Raw genomic sequence first — 15,225 nt, 5'->3', positions numbered from 1 at the left:
AGCATCATATTACACTACTCTGATGATCTGATAGTATTCTGTTTTCTGACTGTATCAGAAATTACATTTGAAGCACACTACAACACAGAATTGACACATTTTGCTTTCCTAGAACCCTGTTTCTGGAAACCGAATGGTTTGAGCAAATGCTTGCAGACACTGCAACCTTCAGGACTTGACGTGTAGCACTGTTTCAGATGTGGCAAGTCCAGAGGTCAGACAGTAAAAATCCTGCGTTGTGTTTCTTCCAATCACTAACTCAGCCACCTGATTTCAGTAATTAGTTCAACCTCGCGGCTGAAGAATTGTGCTAATCAGCAAACCCAGGTGACTGTAACAAAATACTGGGGAGGACTTATACTTTCTGAACCGGGATTTTCCTCCTCTGCGAAGGTATAATATGTGCTAGAACAGTGCCGAGGGACGTTCGACTTGGCTTCAGTTTTATTCTCTAGTGCCCTCTAGTGGCCATTGCTGCGAATTACACACGCGTGTTTTTTGGTGAGCGAAGCTGCAGAGTCTGCATTAGTTGCGAGGATAGGCTTCTATCAGCCGTGGTTTGTCAAGATGTTTACAATGCTCAGGACTCGCTTTGCGGTAATGTGCTATTGTAGACCCGCTTCCCGGGGGACGCAGTTTAGTGGAGTCTTTCATGGCTAACTTCCTCAGAGCTCTGTGGTGGACAGTTCCTGGGAAAAATGGAGTCTGAAAGTTGATTTGATTGCAGTAAGTTGCTCACTTCCTATTTTTTTTTAGACAATAATGAGATCCAGCTGTAGTGTATCTATTTGCACTCCATTAGATGCCATTCGTTATATCTATGCTCCAACATAACTTTGAGTTCAGATCAGCTCCTCTTTCTGATAAGGCACATTTTCATTCATCATATTTTGTAGTGATCTTTAAAACTAACATAGATTTTTTTTAACCCGTTCATTCATTATGTACAGCAAGGCAGGTAGTATGTATTATTCATTTATTTATTTTTGGGGGGTATGTACACAAAACCTTGTATGCAAAATAAATGAATCCAAAATACTGTCAGAATGCACTCTTGTGAACTTGCTACTTTTCAGCTGGTGAACAGAAGGACAGCCAAGCTTCCTGATGAAAACATAAAATAACTTTAAAAGGATGAGGTTGGAAATGGTTAAAATTCTGCTCTTGATCTTGGACATAACATGATCTCTTTGGTTTTTCCAAGTATTCCTGATATGACAGAGATTAAAATACAGGGAAAAAATAAACAAAACACAGGCCAACAATCTTGTATTTTTCTTTGTTTTTCAAATAAATGCTTTATATCACTGATTAATAATTAAACAAACAAATCTGGTTTATTACTTTGTATGCCAGGATCAAGACTTATGTTCCTTAATTATCGCTGCGCTTTCCATTTATTGAAAAGATTTATTGCAGTTTTGCTTCATAATAAATAAAACACGATCCGGACAAAGCTTGCTAACCAGTTGTGGCCAAAATAAAATACACATTCCTAGTCCCATCGATGATGCATCAACAGGCACCGTTCCCTCTTTCTCGAGGTTCATTACCATACACACTCCTGCAAGACCACTCTGCTCCTCTTTCTCTGACGGCCTTCCCTTCCCTAAAGTCATGTCTCGTACTATCTCCCCCTTCTCTGAGTCATGCCTCTTTGCTCGCCAGTGGTGGAATAAGCTCCCCACCACAAGCTGGACCGTTGAGTAACTGTCTATCGCAGACTTGCTACATTGAGCACCAGTATGCTCTCAACCTCCCTCTTGCCCCTAGTATGGTACTTACATTTGTCGTAAATGTACGTATTAATTTCTACTATTGGTTGTCACACAGTCCTCAGCGTTTCTCGTTTCCTAAACGTTGACGTGCGTACTTATGGAAGACGCTCTGGTTAAAAAGCGATTGCTAAATGCTTAAATGTATATTTTAATGGCTTGTGGGGTTGGAAATCTCGCTGGAATTATGAACTTAACCCTAAAGTCGTCAGTAAACAAAATAAAAACACGCGCCTTGAGTTAAAATAGCAAGATGGATATGCTCCTAAGCAGACAGAGCTATATTGGTCTTTAGTGGTTGAATTAGCCTACTGTACACAGTTAGGTAGCAGTTAGTCTTTCTTCGTCCTTTTCCAAAACAAATGGCGGTGATTCTGTCGTACCGCGACATAGGCTAACAAGCAGTAATACAGCCACATTGTCAGAAAATAGAAAGACTGTAATCCCACTGCGCAGCAGTTTTTTTTCACATGCATCTTGAAATTTATCTGCGCGCTATTTCGGCCCTTGAAAATCATCCCAGGCAGTTAATTCCAGGCGATCCTGTACGGTGCTTGGGGTGTGACCACCGTCTCCAAGACTACCGGTACGCATGTGGCAAGGGTTGGGATCTGGTGTCGCTGAAGTCGTCCGTGGCGTACGTGACATACATAGTTTATCAAACAGCTTGTGCAACTGTTTGCGGCAGAGGGAGGTGCGCAAGATGATGAAAACCCAAGGATCCACAATGGAGTTGACCGAGAGGAAACGCATTGCCAACAAGTCCCGCTGCTCTTCCTCCCACGGTGCACATTCGTATGAAGAAAAGGCACCAGTGTACACCCGGACCTGAGGAATGGATTGCAAAATGTAGGTTAAAGGGTGAACCGAAGGCGAAGCATCCTTAACAGACACAAGGAGAGAAGGATACTACAGATCAAAGGAAACTCTTCTAAATGTTTGACAAAGGTTTTTAGTTCCAGCTTATCTCATGTTTAATTGCCTCTCTGAGGCCCAGTGTTCCAAAAACATACCATTTTTTTCCAGGGGCCATAGACACACCTTTTTTTCTTCCAAAAATAAGTTTAGAACAACATTTCCCAGTTTCTTAGGCCCTATACTATCTTTTAACAGCATATTTGGAGTGTATTTTATGCTTGTGTCATTGTGTTAGATGTGGTGACCAACAAACTTCGCTTGCTTCTCCCCCACCACCGCCACCCATTTCAAAATACCAGAATGACCGTATTCGCCGTCTGTTTTACAGGAGTTCCAGTGAATACCTTATGATTGTGTCACTACTGTGTACAGTTGATGGGCGATCAGGCACTAGACCCCCTACCTCCCCCCTATCCCCTCCAATCAAGGACCATAGCCCTACATTTCCCATGTGCTCCAGTTAATGTTTCATGACTGTCGCCAGTCTGTGTTATGGTAAATGGTAAATGGACTGCATTTATATAGCGCTTTTATCCAAAGCGCTTTACAATTGATGCCTCTCATTCGCCAGAGCAGTTAGAGGTTAGGGGTTAGGTGTCTTGCTCAAGGACACTTCGACATGCCCAGGGCGGGGTTTGAACCGGCAACCCTCCGACTGCCAGACAATCGGTCTTACCTCCTGAGCTATATCGCCCCTACAACGGTATCGACAACGGTAATGTCACACGCGTAGACTCGTGCACGCTTGCATGCCAGGCAGAGCAGAAAATCCAGCTACAGGTCGGACACTGCCCAGTAAGGACATTGCAAACATTGCAATTCGAGATGTGCAAACAATAGCCACAGATGTGATGTTTCCGCCACTCCTATACAGATCTCAAGAACTGCTTCCTTCTGCATCACACGGAACAGGGAGACATGGAGACGGATCCACACTAACAAACTACGATTAGGCTACTTGAGGAGTTAAAGAATAAAATAAGAATAAAACTTCAACATGTGATTGTCATGTTATCATCACAAATAAACAATAAAGTTTTAGTTTTGAAACAAGCACAACCGTATCAGTGAGTATGTAAGTGATGAGTATGCTTACTGGGAAGCATTATGGCCATTTCTGCTGCCGCTTGAACCAAATGTCGCATTTTTACTGCACGTTCAGAAATTTGCACCAAAACATAAAAATGGTCATTTTTCAACATGTTCCTTGTCTGATGCCTCCTACAAAAAGGTTTTAAGAGTAAAATAATTATTTTTTTAATTACATCAATGTCTGGGTCTAACAGACATTAAGAATGTTAGCTTATTAGCTCATTACCATTTGTCCTTTAACTGTTAATTTTCCACATATGGTTCAGTATCAGTGACCAGATGTACACATTCAGCATTTGAGACTTAATTGATTTCAGCTGTAGGTCTATGAATACATTTTCTTCTGTCAATCATTTACGGTACGTAACAAAGTGAAAAATTACCTGACTGAGTGATAAATCACTGTTTAAGGAAATTAGATTATTATGGAATTTTATTTATTTTGAACGTGAATATCTTTCTGATATGTGTCATTAAGAGAGTAATCATCCCTCATCAGGCAATAAAAGACTAAAACCTTTGGAAACCCTCATACCACTCTGACACAAAATAACTATCATCAATATTCAATAACTATTTATACGCTCTCTATAAATTTGTTGACTAAAATACATGTTAAATGTATTAAATGTCGCCCTTCTTGTTATATTTCCAGACTGGTGCTTTGTCCGTTAACATCAAGAAATGTATAAAGAATTTAGAAGATTTAAAAAATGTTGTCAGCCATTTGCAAATCTTTTCAATGTGAGTATATCCTTGGAAACCCGCTGTTTCTGAGTTTAAAGCACCATATACATTGTTTCACCGTCAATAAAAACATGGTTTTATATGCTCTTGGTTTATCAACTTGAGGTCAGAGTACATTTAAGCGTTTTTCATTGGCTATATTTAATGCAAACGTACGTCGACAATTTTCTGTTGGAGAACTTAAGAAATTAGTTCAATTGCAGTTTTCAGTCACTACCTGTAGGTTTTGTTTCGATTTTTATGCCAGATTTCCGTCAGCATTAAATATCAACTTTTCGTGAATTCAAGTGCAGGCAGCGGAGAGTTCTACGCAAAGTAGAGAGCGTATAAATGCCGTCAAAATGCGACTGGTATCAGAAAGCGCGTACCGTTACAGGGATGGAGCAAATGAGAAAGCTCAAGGTCATCAGCATGAGAACGACCAAGTGATCCAGCTCCTCGGAATGCTGGGGAGACGCGGTGGTTCTCGTTCGCGCGCTGGCGTTGTAAATGCACCTTTTGCGGGTAAGCTTGTACATCTTCATCAGGTTGATTTTGACCAGCATATTGCAGATAACCACTGCAAGGATAGCCAATGTCAAGAGCGTAGCATATACCAAGGAAAACGCCTTGTTCGCGGGTCTCGTGTCATTCAGTCTGATAAAGCACCAGGTCCCGGGGTGGTACTGCCGGTAGTCGCCGAAACCGAAGAGGGGCAGGACGCAGAAGAGAAAACTGAACGCGTAGATGCTGAATAAGCACATCAGCGCTCTCCTCCGGGTAACTTGCCGATTGTAGACATAAGGATATCCAACGGAGAGCAGACATTCCACTGCAATTGCCAGTAGGATTAGTGTGGGGCACAGTCCAAAGAAAGACATCAGCAACCCAAAAGTGTTGCACAAGTGTCTGCTGATTTGCGATAGACATTTGGAAAGTGCATAACATGCCAATACTACTGGACTCAGTAAAACTTTTCCCAGCAGATCCGTCCAAGCCAAGCCCGAGACCAACACATAGAAAACTGAAACACGTTTGCCCGGTGCGATGCTTTTGTGTCGAAAAATGATACAAAGAGCGATGATATTACCAATCAAACCCGTCGTGAAAAGCGCCACCGGGTATAGAACGCTCGGTTTCATCTTCTCACCTGAAATGGTGCAACTAGAATTGCAGGTCATCCTGTGATGTTCTTGGTGCTGCTGGCGGAAGACAAAACACTCGACTTAAATATCAGACTGCGTGGGAGTTGTGTGTTGATCATGTGAGCATGCTCCTCCAGTATCTTTAATATTGGACAAATAGTGGACAGACAGGGTACACATTTGCTTCACTTCCCGGAACAAGGTCGATGCCTCCTCGACCACACGTATTAATTACGTGTGTCACTACTGAGCATTCTCATACAGTCATAGGCATATGACAGGCTATTGTGACTATTAAAATTTGAAATGTGAAAAAACGTAGTACTGAACTACTGAATGAGTTAATGAAGGACAGTCTGCTTTAAACGAAAAAGCAACATGGTGATTGACTGCTCCTTTGGCGGACTAGAGTACAGTTTCATATAATATTACACAATAGTCAAACTTCGAATTGGTATTTGAATTAGTATATTAGGATTTGGATTGTTATTATTGTTGTTGCTGTTAAGACACCACTAAAACCACAACCACTATAGCAACAAAATAAAGCCAACAACAACAATAATAATAATAATAATAATTCGTTTTGTTCGGTAAGATTGCCATCGTGTGGTATTCTGGAGAATTCTACTTTTCTCATTTTTGCAGGCACCTTTCTTAATGCTCTAAGACCTTTCCCTTTCAAAAAAAAAAAAAAAAAAAACTTTAAAAAACAGTTGTTAGTCTGAATTCCTGGGGCGCCTGTACTATTTATAACACAGCTATTACGGTTATTTGAGATTCAGACGGCACTTCAATCAGAAAGCGCCACAAGGCGGCGCTGCGCACCTAAAGTAAATTTCTTTCGTCTTCATTTCAATAGAAATGAATCATTTCACGAGTTATAATTTGGTTACAATTCCTAATGTAAACGTTCAAATTATAATCTCTCTCCAAAAAAACTGTTTACATATAAATAAATGAACATTCATAAGACTTATATTGTTAATGATGTGATAATAACTTCCAAGCCAATTAACTGAAAACGGAGTCTAAAGAATTCTATGAGAAACGAAGGAAATACCCCGTGCAGTGGCCAATGTTGCATCGCTGTGTTCTGTCTGAATAATAATAATAATAATAATGTTTCAATGACATTCTCATTTTGGTCTAATTCATTTAGCGTCGAATCTGGTTTATACATAGCAAGGATAAGAAACTACTTAATGTAGGCTACTATTAGGTCTACTATTAAGATACAAATTCTCCAAAATACTGTTTAAATTTTTTGTATTACTTTGACTTGTGTCTCATACCTGATTTTATTCATTTGTGCCTACCCTGCTTTGTTTCACTTACTGAATTGATTTAAAACTCAGTGCGACTTCCTAGTCTAGGCCTAATAAAATATTAATACATTTACCTTTTGCGCCTTCAGAACATGGGATATTTACAATTGCGGTTTATAGTAGAGGTTAGAATTTGTCCCGTCTAATCGCCGAACCGCGTACGTAAGGGCATTCTAATGCGCAAAGCGCAAATTGACTAAGTAATTTTAGATATTGTCAAAAGAGACGAGTTTTATCAAATATGAGCTTTCACAGACCCTCCACTCCTACAGTGACTAAAACGTTAGCTCGCATCGAGGCGGACAAGGAGCTATGAGAAACTCTTTTGTGAGTGATTTAAAAAAAACTTTAGATTTTTAAAATGAAAACCAGATGGTGTCCAGTGTCTTGCCAGTCAGGAGCAATGTAGCCAATCAGCGGCTACTGTCCCACTAGATCCCTCCTGTTTTACTTTTCTTGAGTACTTGGGTCAGGGGTAGAAGTTGATGTAGGTTGAAATTCCTATAGAAATTGAGATCCCCTAAGCTTCTTATCAGCTTCGTCCGCCGCTGGTCGAATCCCCGCTCGTTCAGGGTGTGAAGTCGAATTTTTTCCTCCTGATCAATGCCGCGTCGATTTTAGCCGCAACATGAATATGTGGATGAAATTGACAATACTTTTTCTCAAACTCTCATGGACTGTCTATTTTGTAGCAGCCATCCAAAGGAAAGACATTTTCCCCTATGGGCCAGACAACGGCGATTTAATTCTTCAGGAGGGCGACGATGAAACCTCCAAAGCGCTCGAGCTAAAGAAGCCCATGTTCTTCTATGAAGCGCAGTTCAGTGATTTATACGTAAGTAAATCAAATATAGAACATTATATTTTCGACATGGGGCACTGTGTATTTTAGCATTTAAGTTACTATACATGTTGTGAAGGAAGGCTACCACTGGTGAACTATGCCAATATTCTGCGCACGTGCATTGCAACACGTATCTATTGAAGGCGAACGAACGACTTGCTGGCCTATTTATGATATATTAAATAAAAAGAACTAGTTTAAAAATTACAAATGAATTTTGAAGATAAGAAGAAGAAAAAACACATTGATATAATATACAAACGTGTGTATGAAGCGGTTATTTAGTATGCCTAATAGGTATCATACCTACACTGTGAGTAGAATTGCAAATATTAAACTTCAAGTTCTCTGATCAAGTTAATCGGACTTCTAAGCCGGACTCTATATTATGGTGTTATCATTCTGTTGTAGTCAAGTGCAGAAGCCTAACTTATACCCTGATATAAACTCAGGGAACTCGTACCTCCCTCAGAGTGGATGCGTTGAGTTGTATGCTGTGACCCAGAATAACCCACACGAAGGAAAACGGCTATGGACTGTTTAGCTTTCTCTTCAGACCGTGGTACTCAACTTCCGTTCTATCTGTTAAACATTATTAAATTAAACCACACGTGGGGATTTCCCAAAAGGGTTTACGCACGAGCCGTGTTGGACTGACCGATTTTCTTGCGCTAACCGATCGATTGTCGACATCTGTGGTGTTCTGGGAATCTGCAAAAGTCCTTAAACTCGCGAGATGGAATAGTAAAGCTGTCATCGTAGCCTCACACCAGATGTAAAGTAACTCGTTTAAAACATTTTATGTGGGGCAGTTAGCAGGGTGTAATCTACTGCCCACTCTAACAGGCAAGTATCAGTTGCCAACTAAAACTCACGAACAGATGGTACTTCCATAGAAATGTTTAGAAGTTTAATATTTTATTATGAAGAAAAAAAAAACAGGCAGAATTTAAGCAGTGTTGAAAGATAACATTTCAGGCAGTTGTGAACAATGAAAATATGAGTTGCCAATATCCCTTAGAAAATACAGCGCGATGAGCATTAAGTACTGTGCTGTCCAGATGCTGTTAAATGATCAACATAACGTAATTCCCTCCCCTCCGTCCTCAGGTGGCCACAAACGGAATTATATCCACCCAAGACCTGCCGATGGAGAAACAGTATGTGGACGACAGCTTCCCCACCGACTTCCCCGTCATCGCGCCCTTCCTGGCCGACATCGACACAAGCCGCGGGAAAGGGGCCATCTATTACCGGCTGGAGGAATCTCCCCGCGTGCTCAACCGGATTGCGCAGGAAGTGAACCGGGGCTTCCCGGATGCCCGCTTCACACCCTCCTACGCGGTCATCGCCACCTGGGAGAACGTGGGGGCTTACGAGGAGCTGACCCGTAACTCTGGGCCGTCCAATAGGGTGAGAGTACAAAATGGTCTGTCCGTTCCGTGGTTGTGGGCGCTTTGACTGCACTGTGACCTCTCTCATGGGTCAGAGGTAATCAGGGCAGGTCATCAGCTGCATCCCCACCCAAGCGCACCCCCCTCACCCCACACAACCACATGCTGACCCCATCTCAGAAGCGTGTCCCACAGAACCTGTCTTTAGTGATTACTTAATGTTAATCATTCCACGATATATAGTCATGTGTTGTTTAAATAAATTTAAAAAAACAGGAGAAGTCAAACAAGACTGTAATATTGGCATTATTACAAGTTTATGTAAATGACACCTTTGTTTCATCTTTCACTGAGACCAATTTTTAAAGTGCATCGGCAAAAGTTTTCTTCAGAGGGAAAAAAGATACATTGTGTCAGCAGCTCAAATTAATCTGATAACATATCCCTCTGTAACTGTGCCAGTGAGATCCTGAAGAAAGATATGAGTTTAAGCCGATCACACCATTGTTCTGGGATACACCGCAGAGCATAATGCTCGCGCTATGCAAGTGCTTACATAAGGAAAAGAGAAAAAACCATGTCCTGGTCTGCTCAAATGCAAGGCTTGTGCTGTTCACAGGAAATCTGCACGAGGCTGCTGCCAGAAGTAACAATAATAATAATAATAATGAGAGGGCTTTCACACTAATCTATTAGGTGAAATAAATTATGCTGCACTCAAACAAGCAACACAAGCAAGCTATTGTGAGCAACTGAAATTGGTCTTGTACACACAGCTGCTTGTTTAAGGAGTCAAAGATAAACTGATACTCAGGATTGTTTACGTAGTGTGTGCTGTTCGCGTTATTAAGAGGGCTTTATAAATGCACGTTTACTGATTATTAAGCTCCATTTGAAACAGATTACCGATGTCGACTGCGTCAGGTAGCCGTGTCCCACCTTAATTGTTGAACGCTTTGGAAACTTTGGCCTGCGCACAAACTTCTAAACAGGGAGGGATTTCAGAATGTATGTGGCGTGTCTTTCAGCGTGATCTCAGATAATGGCCTTTTAAACTGGTCAGCTGTTAGCAGGGCGAGGACAGGGAGCCCAAACAGCTTTCGCGGGATGAAAAGCTGAGTGTCTCCAAAAAATATAATTTTTTTTGAATCGTTCATTAAGGTCTGGGGTTGTTTTCCTGGGGGCCCAGAGTGAAAATGGATCAATTTCAGCCCCGATGGAAGACGAGCACGCGGGTCAGAATATTCTGTGCCGCGCGTTTATTCTAATGCGCTCAAATGAATAGGCTTTACTGTTGTTGGCGTTGCCGTTTTTGGCCCGATCCGAGAAATTTGAGAGAGAGCTGCGCTGAAAATAAAACATTGTCTTTCATTATTTATTTGTCACAAATAAATAAGCCAGTCACCCCTGCACTGGTAACGAAGCTCTTCAAAAACACGTTTAGCTGAGTCTCAGCGATCGAGGGGGTTCCCCTTCTCTGGCGGCAAACAGGATGTGCAATGCTTTATTGAAGCTACATGACACAAAGATATCGTCTTTTGAAGATGTGTTACGTGTGGGTTTTGTGTGCTCTGTTGGAGGGTTATTAAAATGCTCTTTATGAAACGGTTCATTTTGAAAAAATGTGTGAAATGAGCAAGACAGTAAAACCGTTTGCTAAAGCACCGACTTGTTCTTTTCCAAGCTGGTTGGTAGTGTCCTAGTCTTGTGGACACAAAGCGCAGGGTGAGCAGTCAAGCTGTCTGCAGCTGCTGCTGCTCAGCTGCTGGAAAGAAACGAGGGATCAAGTCTGTTTCCCCAGATTTCCCTCAGAAGTCCTGTAGCACGCTGAGCTGGGAACAGCCAACTCGGTGAGCCGCCCGTTCATAGGCAAGCACAAATCGACATTATTTAGCAAAATCCCAGATTGACTTGTTCTCTCTACCTACTCAGTTCTGGTCTCTTGTCTTACTGAGGTCTCCCGGGAAGAATGGATTGCCTTTTAAAATACCTTCAAGGTTATTTTTGACTGGTAGACAAAGTCAGAGAAAATGAACCACTCTCGTTCTGTTAAAATAACTAGCATATTTCTGGCTATGATGTATGACAGTGGGTCTTCCTGGGTTTAATCAGGTACAACTCATCTTCCTTATCTTTACCTACTGTCCCCCCCCCCCCCCCCCCCCATTTTCTTCTGCTTCTAAACAACAAAGAGTCGAGATGAGAACTCGTGGAAACAAATAAATTACGTCAGCCCTGCTGGTGGGTCCCATACCCTCCTGCTGGAGTCCAGCTGCTCTGTTTCAGAGTTGATGTTAAGAAAGGCCGACTCCGTGCGCCACAGCGCTGAGATTCTTCTCACACACCCCTTCAAATGTGACTTGAGGGTTTCCCCTGCTGTCTCTGCATTCCCAGACACGGGTGACTCACGTAGCTGCAGTCCCTAACATGTTTATTATTCAGTGGAGTTAATGGCCGTTTAATAGAAACATGCACTAGAGTCTCACAGGTGTTCCAACGCCGTGGTTGTATGTTGGAGACATCAGTCCTTACACACTGTCTTGGCTCTGTTTTTGTTTAGCTTTGCTTTACTGGGCCTTTCATCTCTTTGTAGCACATGCATTATTTTTTAAAGTGGGCTAGTTCAGCAGAATAGCTGGCATTACTGGGGTGGAAAAACTGCAGATGATCCCTTGTGTTTTCCTTTGGGATCTGTCTTCACTAACTTAATTTGTCTTCACGAACTTATCTTGGCTGTGGGTCTCCACAGCCCCACAGCCCCACTCCCCCCGCTCCCTCTCCTCCTCCTCCTCCTCCTCCTCCTCCTCCAGATGCCCATCATCCAGTAAGATCTTGTGGACTTGTCGCTGCTTTAAACAAACAGGCTGCCAAAATTCCCAGTGAGCAGGTCTGGCTTTCCGTCGGCCATCTTGTACAGCGCTGTGCCCTCGCATTGCCATTCCTGGCTGGACACTGTCTCGCCTGTCCAGGTCTTGCCACACGTGGGAGCCTAATTATTTACAACAACATCTTTAAGCGATCTTGCTTATGGGCGTGTTTCTGTGCCCCGCTCGGAGGCAGTGTGGTAATTAGAGTGTGAGGCTGGAGGCTGGGGGCTTTGCTGTGGAATTTGGGGGGGGGGGTGGGGAGGGGGGGGAGGGGGAGGGGGGTTGTGGTACTCTGAGCCAGATGCAGGAGTGTCCCTAGGGGTGGGGGTGAGGGCATTGGGACATTGTTTTGGGGGGTGATAGCTTCATTCTGAACTGCTGGGATTAGGCTGGATTGATTAAGGTATTTCACGCTGTGCCTGACTCTCTGAGGGGTGGGGGGAAGGGCGGGGGGGGGGGGGGGGGGGGTGTGGGGGAGGGGGTGGTTATGGTATCGAGATACCGTTAACTTATGTTCCCCTTGTTCACAGATTGCATTAACCTCAGCCGGGGAGGCGGTGGGTGGCCACAAAGTTAGTCCGTCATGTCTGACAATTTAAGATAAATCCCGCAGGCCCAAAAAGCCGTGTTCTGGGGGGGTTTAATTAGATGGCACCGAGAGCAGAGCAGCTGTCTAACAAAGTGCCCAGGCGGGACTTCAGGACCCGCGGTTTTTGCACCACTTTTAATTACGGCTCCAGTGGCTGTGTAGGCCACCTTTAAACGGGGTGTGAAAAACAGTGGGGGGCGGGACAGGATGGCTTTAAAAAAAGCTCCATAAACTTGTTAGAAGGACTGGAACTGTCCCACAGCTTGGTGAGGTGAGCTGCTGGCTTGTAAAACCAGGGGAGCTGCCGGGAAGGGCGACATCCAGGCCGACCTTTTTTAGGGGAAGTTTGTTTAACGCTGTGCGCTGTAAGTGGCCGTTAAAACCTTAGGAGGAGCTGAGAGTGATGTGAGGTTAATGCTGGTTCCCAGGGTGAGAAAAACAGGACCCCTAACAGGAGTGTTCCATTACATTACAGGCATTTAGCAGACGCTCTTATCCAGAGCGACTTACACAACTTTTACATAGCATTTTACATTGTATCCATTTATACAGCTGGATATATACTGAAGCAATTTCGGTTAAGTACCTTGCTCAAGGGTACAACGGCAGTGTCCTTCCCCGGGAATCGAACCTGCGACCTTTCGGTTACAAGCCGAGTTCCCTATCCACTGTGCCACACTCCGCCACACCCCTTAGCGAAGAAGGGAATACCCATGTAAATCAGCCCCCGATTACTGCAGCTGGACAGACGGGCTTGCAGACGTCCGGTCAACCAGCGGAGGTTTGCTAGGGAAAGAGGACACGCAGAGCCCTGCCGACTGAACCCTCCTTTACTCTGGGAATGCTCACATTCATGTGTGTCCCTGTGGAGCTACCGGCCACAGTCAGCACTGGCACGGCCAGGATTCGGTCCTGGAATTTGGGGCGCATCCCATGAACCAGAGCAAGAGCGGTGAACACCAGTGTCTGCTGATAGGGAAGTGGCTGGATGCGAGGGTCTGTGTGCGCGTAGCGGCTAAGTGTGTGCTGATGGCTATTTCGCACTGGTGAAGTGGTCACTGGTAAAATGGCAGTTGCAAAAGAATTGAGATATGCACAATGAAAAACACGTTGATGTCAGAACATATCCTGTTTTAAACATATAACTGGGCTGTCCTAACCGACTGTCTTTGCTAACTCATCACTTCTGAACCCAGCGAGTGTTTAACGGAAATACTGACATATTTTAAGTGTAGCTGGACCAGAGAGTTTACCAATCAAAATGGCTGAACCCTGCGGGTGATGTGACGATTCTCTCTGCCCCCGCAGGTGAACACCTTCCAGGTGGTGCTGGGGTACGATGAGACGGACTCCTACGCGCTGTTCCTGTACCCCGAGGACGGGCTGCAGTTCTTCGGGACCCGGCCCAAGGAGTCCTACAACGTTCAGCTGGAGCTCTCGGCCCGAGTGGGCTTCAGCAGGGGCGAGGTGTCCTACTTCCTCTTCTCCCGAACCGAGGGGCCCTATTACAGCCTCACCAGCAACGAGCAGAGCGTCAAACACCTCTACCAGTGAGCGCCCGTCCCGCCCGGCACCGTCCAAACGGTGGTCTGCTTGATTAATCGACATCTTAAAATAAAGAGAAACGTTGATCTGATTTCTGCTTAAATTTGGCCGCGGCAGTCACCTGCCGGGACTGTTTCTTGAACGCGTGCGGTTTGTGAAAGAGTGAAGCATTCTGTGGTGACTCCTGGCCCTAACTGTCCCGTTCCTTCCAGACTGGGGAATACCGGCGATCCCGGGGTCTGGCTGTTCCACATTGGCAACGGCTTCTCCTTCCAGAACGTGGTCCCGGCCTCGCTGGGCGGGCCGGTACCCACGGCCCCTCCCATGGGCCGGGACCCCAGGCACAGCACCACCCCCGAGTACCCCGAGGGGGACTACCCAGACCCCGACGATCCCTTCTATGACCCGACGGACGACGACTACCCCACCGTCCAGCCCGACTCCAAATTCCTGCACCCGGTGCAGCACGGCCCCACCCAGCTCCGCCCCTCTCTCACCGGGGTACGCGAGCCGCAGGCTCTGCCAGACCAGCCGCGCCTCCAGCCGTACGGCGGGGACCTCCCGCTGAACTCTGACCCCCGGCACCCCGAAGCGCTGCCGCCCTCGTCCCCGGGCTCGGGCCCCGGGGAGTACCCCTTGCCGGAGCCCCGAAACCTCCCCCGCGAGGACGCCCATCAGCACCCCCCTCCTCGCGCCGGGTCCGAGGCCTTCCCTGGGCGGGAGGGGACCCCCCTCCTGGAGAGCAGGCCACCGCACGCCCCCGACCACCACGTGGTCAGCGTGGACGAGGACGTGAATTTCGACTCTGGGGGTAAGCAGTGTGGGGGAGCCTGAACCGGTACGGTGACAGGACAGTCTTCACGAAACAAATGACCCTCCAGAGAAGGGGGATATTTCTACAGCTGGTACAGCTAACTTGACCAGGATTCACGGAACTTCAGCAGATCCCTTTTTGTTGAAGTTAAGCAAAAAGCCAAAATTCCAATTATTCAATTTTTTTTT

At 45.0% G+C, this 15,225-nt stretch overlaps 2 protein-coding genes across 4 annotated transcripts in view; one reads left to right on the top strand and one right to left on the bottom strand.

Moving 5' to 3' along the window:
• Positions 1–966: 966 nt before the first annotated feature.
• LOC118224657 (prostaglandin D2 receptor-like) lies at positions 967–5,835 on the bottom strand. The gene is made up of 2 exons (XM_035412264.1): positions 4,901–5,835; positions 967–2,603 (listed from the first exon to the last, which is right to left on the bottom strand). Exons 1-2 carry the CDS (start codon positions 5,690–5,692, stop codon positions 2,271–2,273), a joined length of 1,125 nt encoding a protein of 374 aa, XP_035268155.1. The 5' UTR covers positions 5,693–5,835; the 3' UTR covers positions 967–2,270.
• Positions 5,836–7,450: 1,615 nt separating this feature from the next.
• Positions 7,451–15,225, top strand: part of nid2a (nidogen 2a (osteonidogen)) — a 33,299-nt gene continuing 25,524 nt past the window's right edge. For all 3 annotated transcript variants that reach the window (XM_035412253.1, XM_035412243.1, XM_035412233.1), the window contains exons 1-4: positions 7,451–7,819; positions 8,939–9,241; positions 13,987–14,228; positions 14,436–15,034. In XM_035412253.1, the coding sequence (XP_035268144.1) occupies positions 7,613–7,819; positions 8,939–9,241; positions 13,987–14,228; positions 14,436–15,034 (1,351 nt within the window). In that variant the 5' untranslated portion in view covers positions 7,451–7,612. The remainder of the gene's footprint in view (positions 7,820–8,938; positions 9,242–13,986; positions 14,229–14,435; positions 15,035–15,225) is intronic.

This window comes from Anguilla anguilla, chromosome 1, assembly GCF_013347855.1.
Source record: "Anguilla anguilla isolate fAngAng1 chromosome 1, fAngAng1.pri, whole genome shotgun sequence".
Taxonomy (NCBI): Eukaryota; Metazoa; Chordata; class Actinopteri; order Anguilliformes; family Anguillidae; genus Anguilla; species Anguilla anguilla.
The sequence above is the reverse complement of the archived record's forward strand: the minus strand, read 5'-3'. Positions and strand labels throughout refer to the sequence as shown.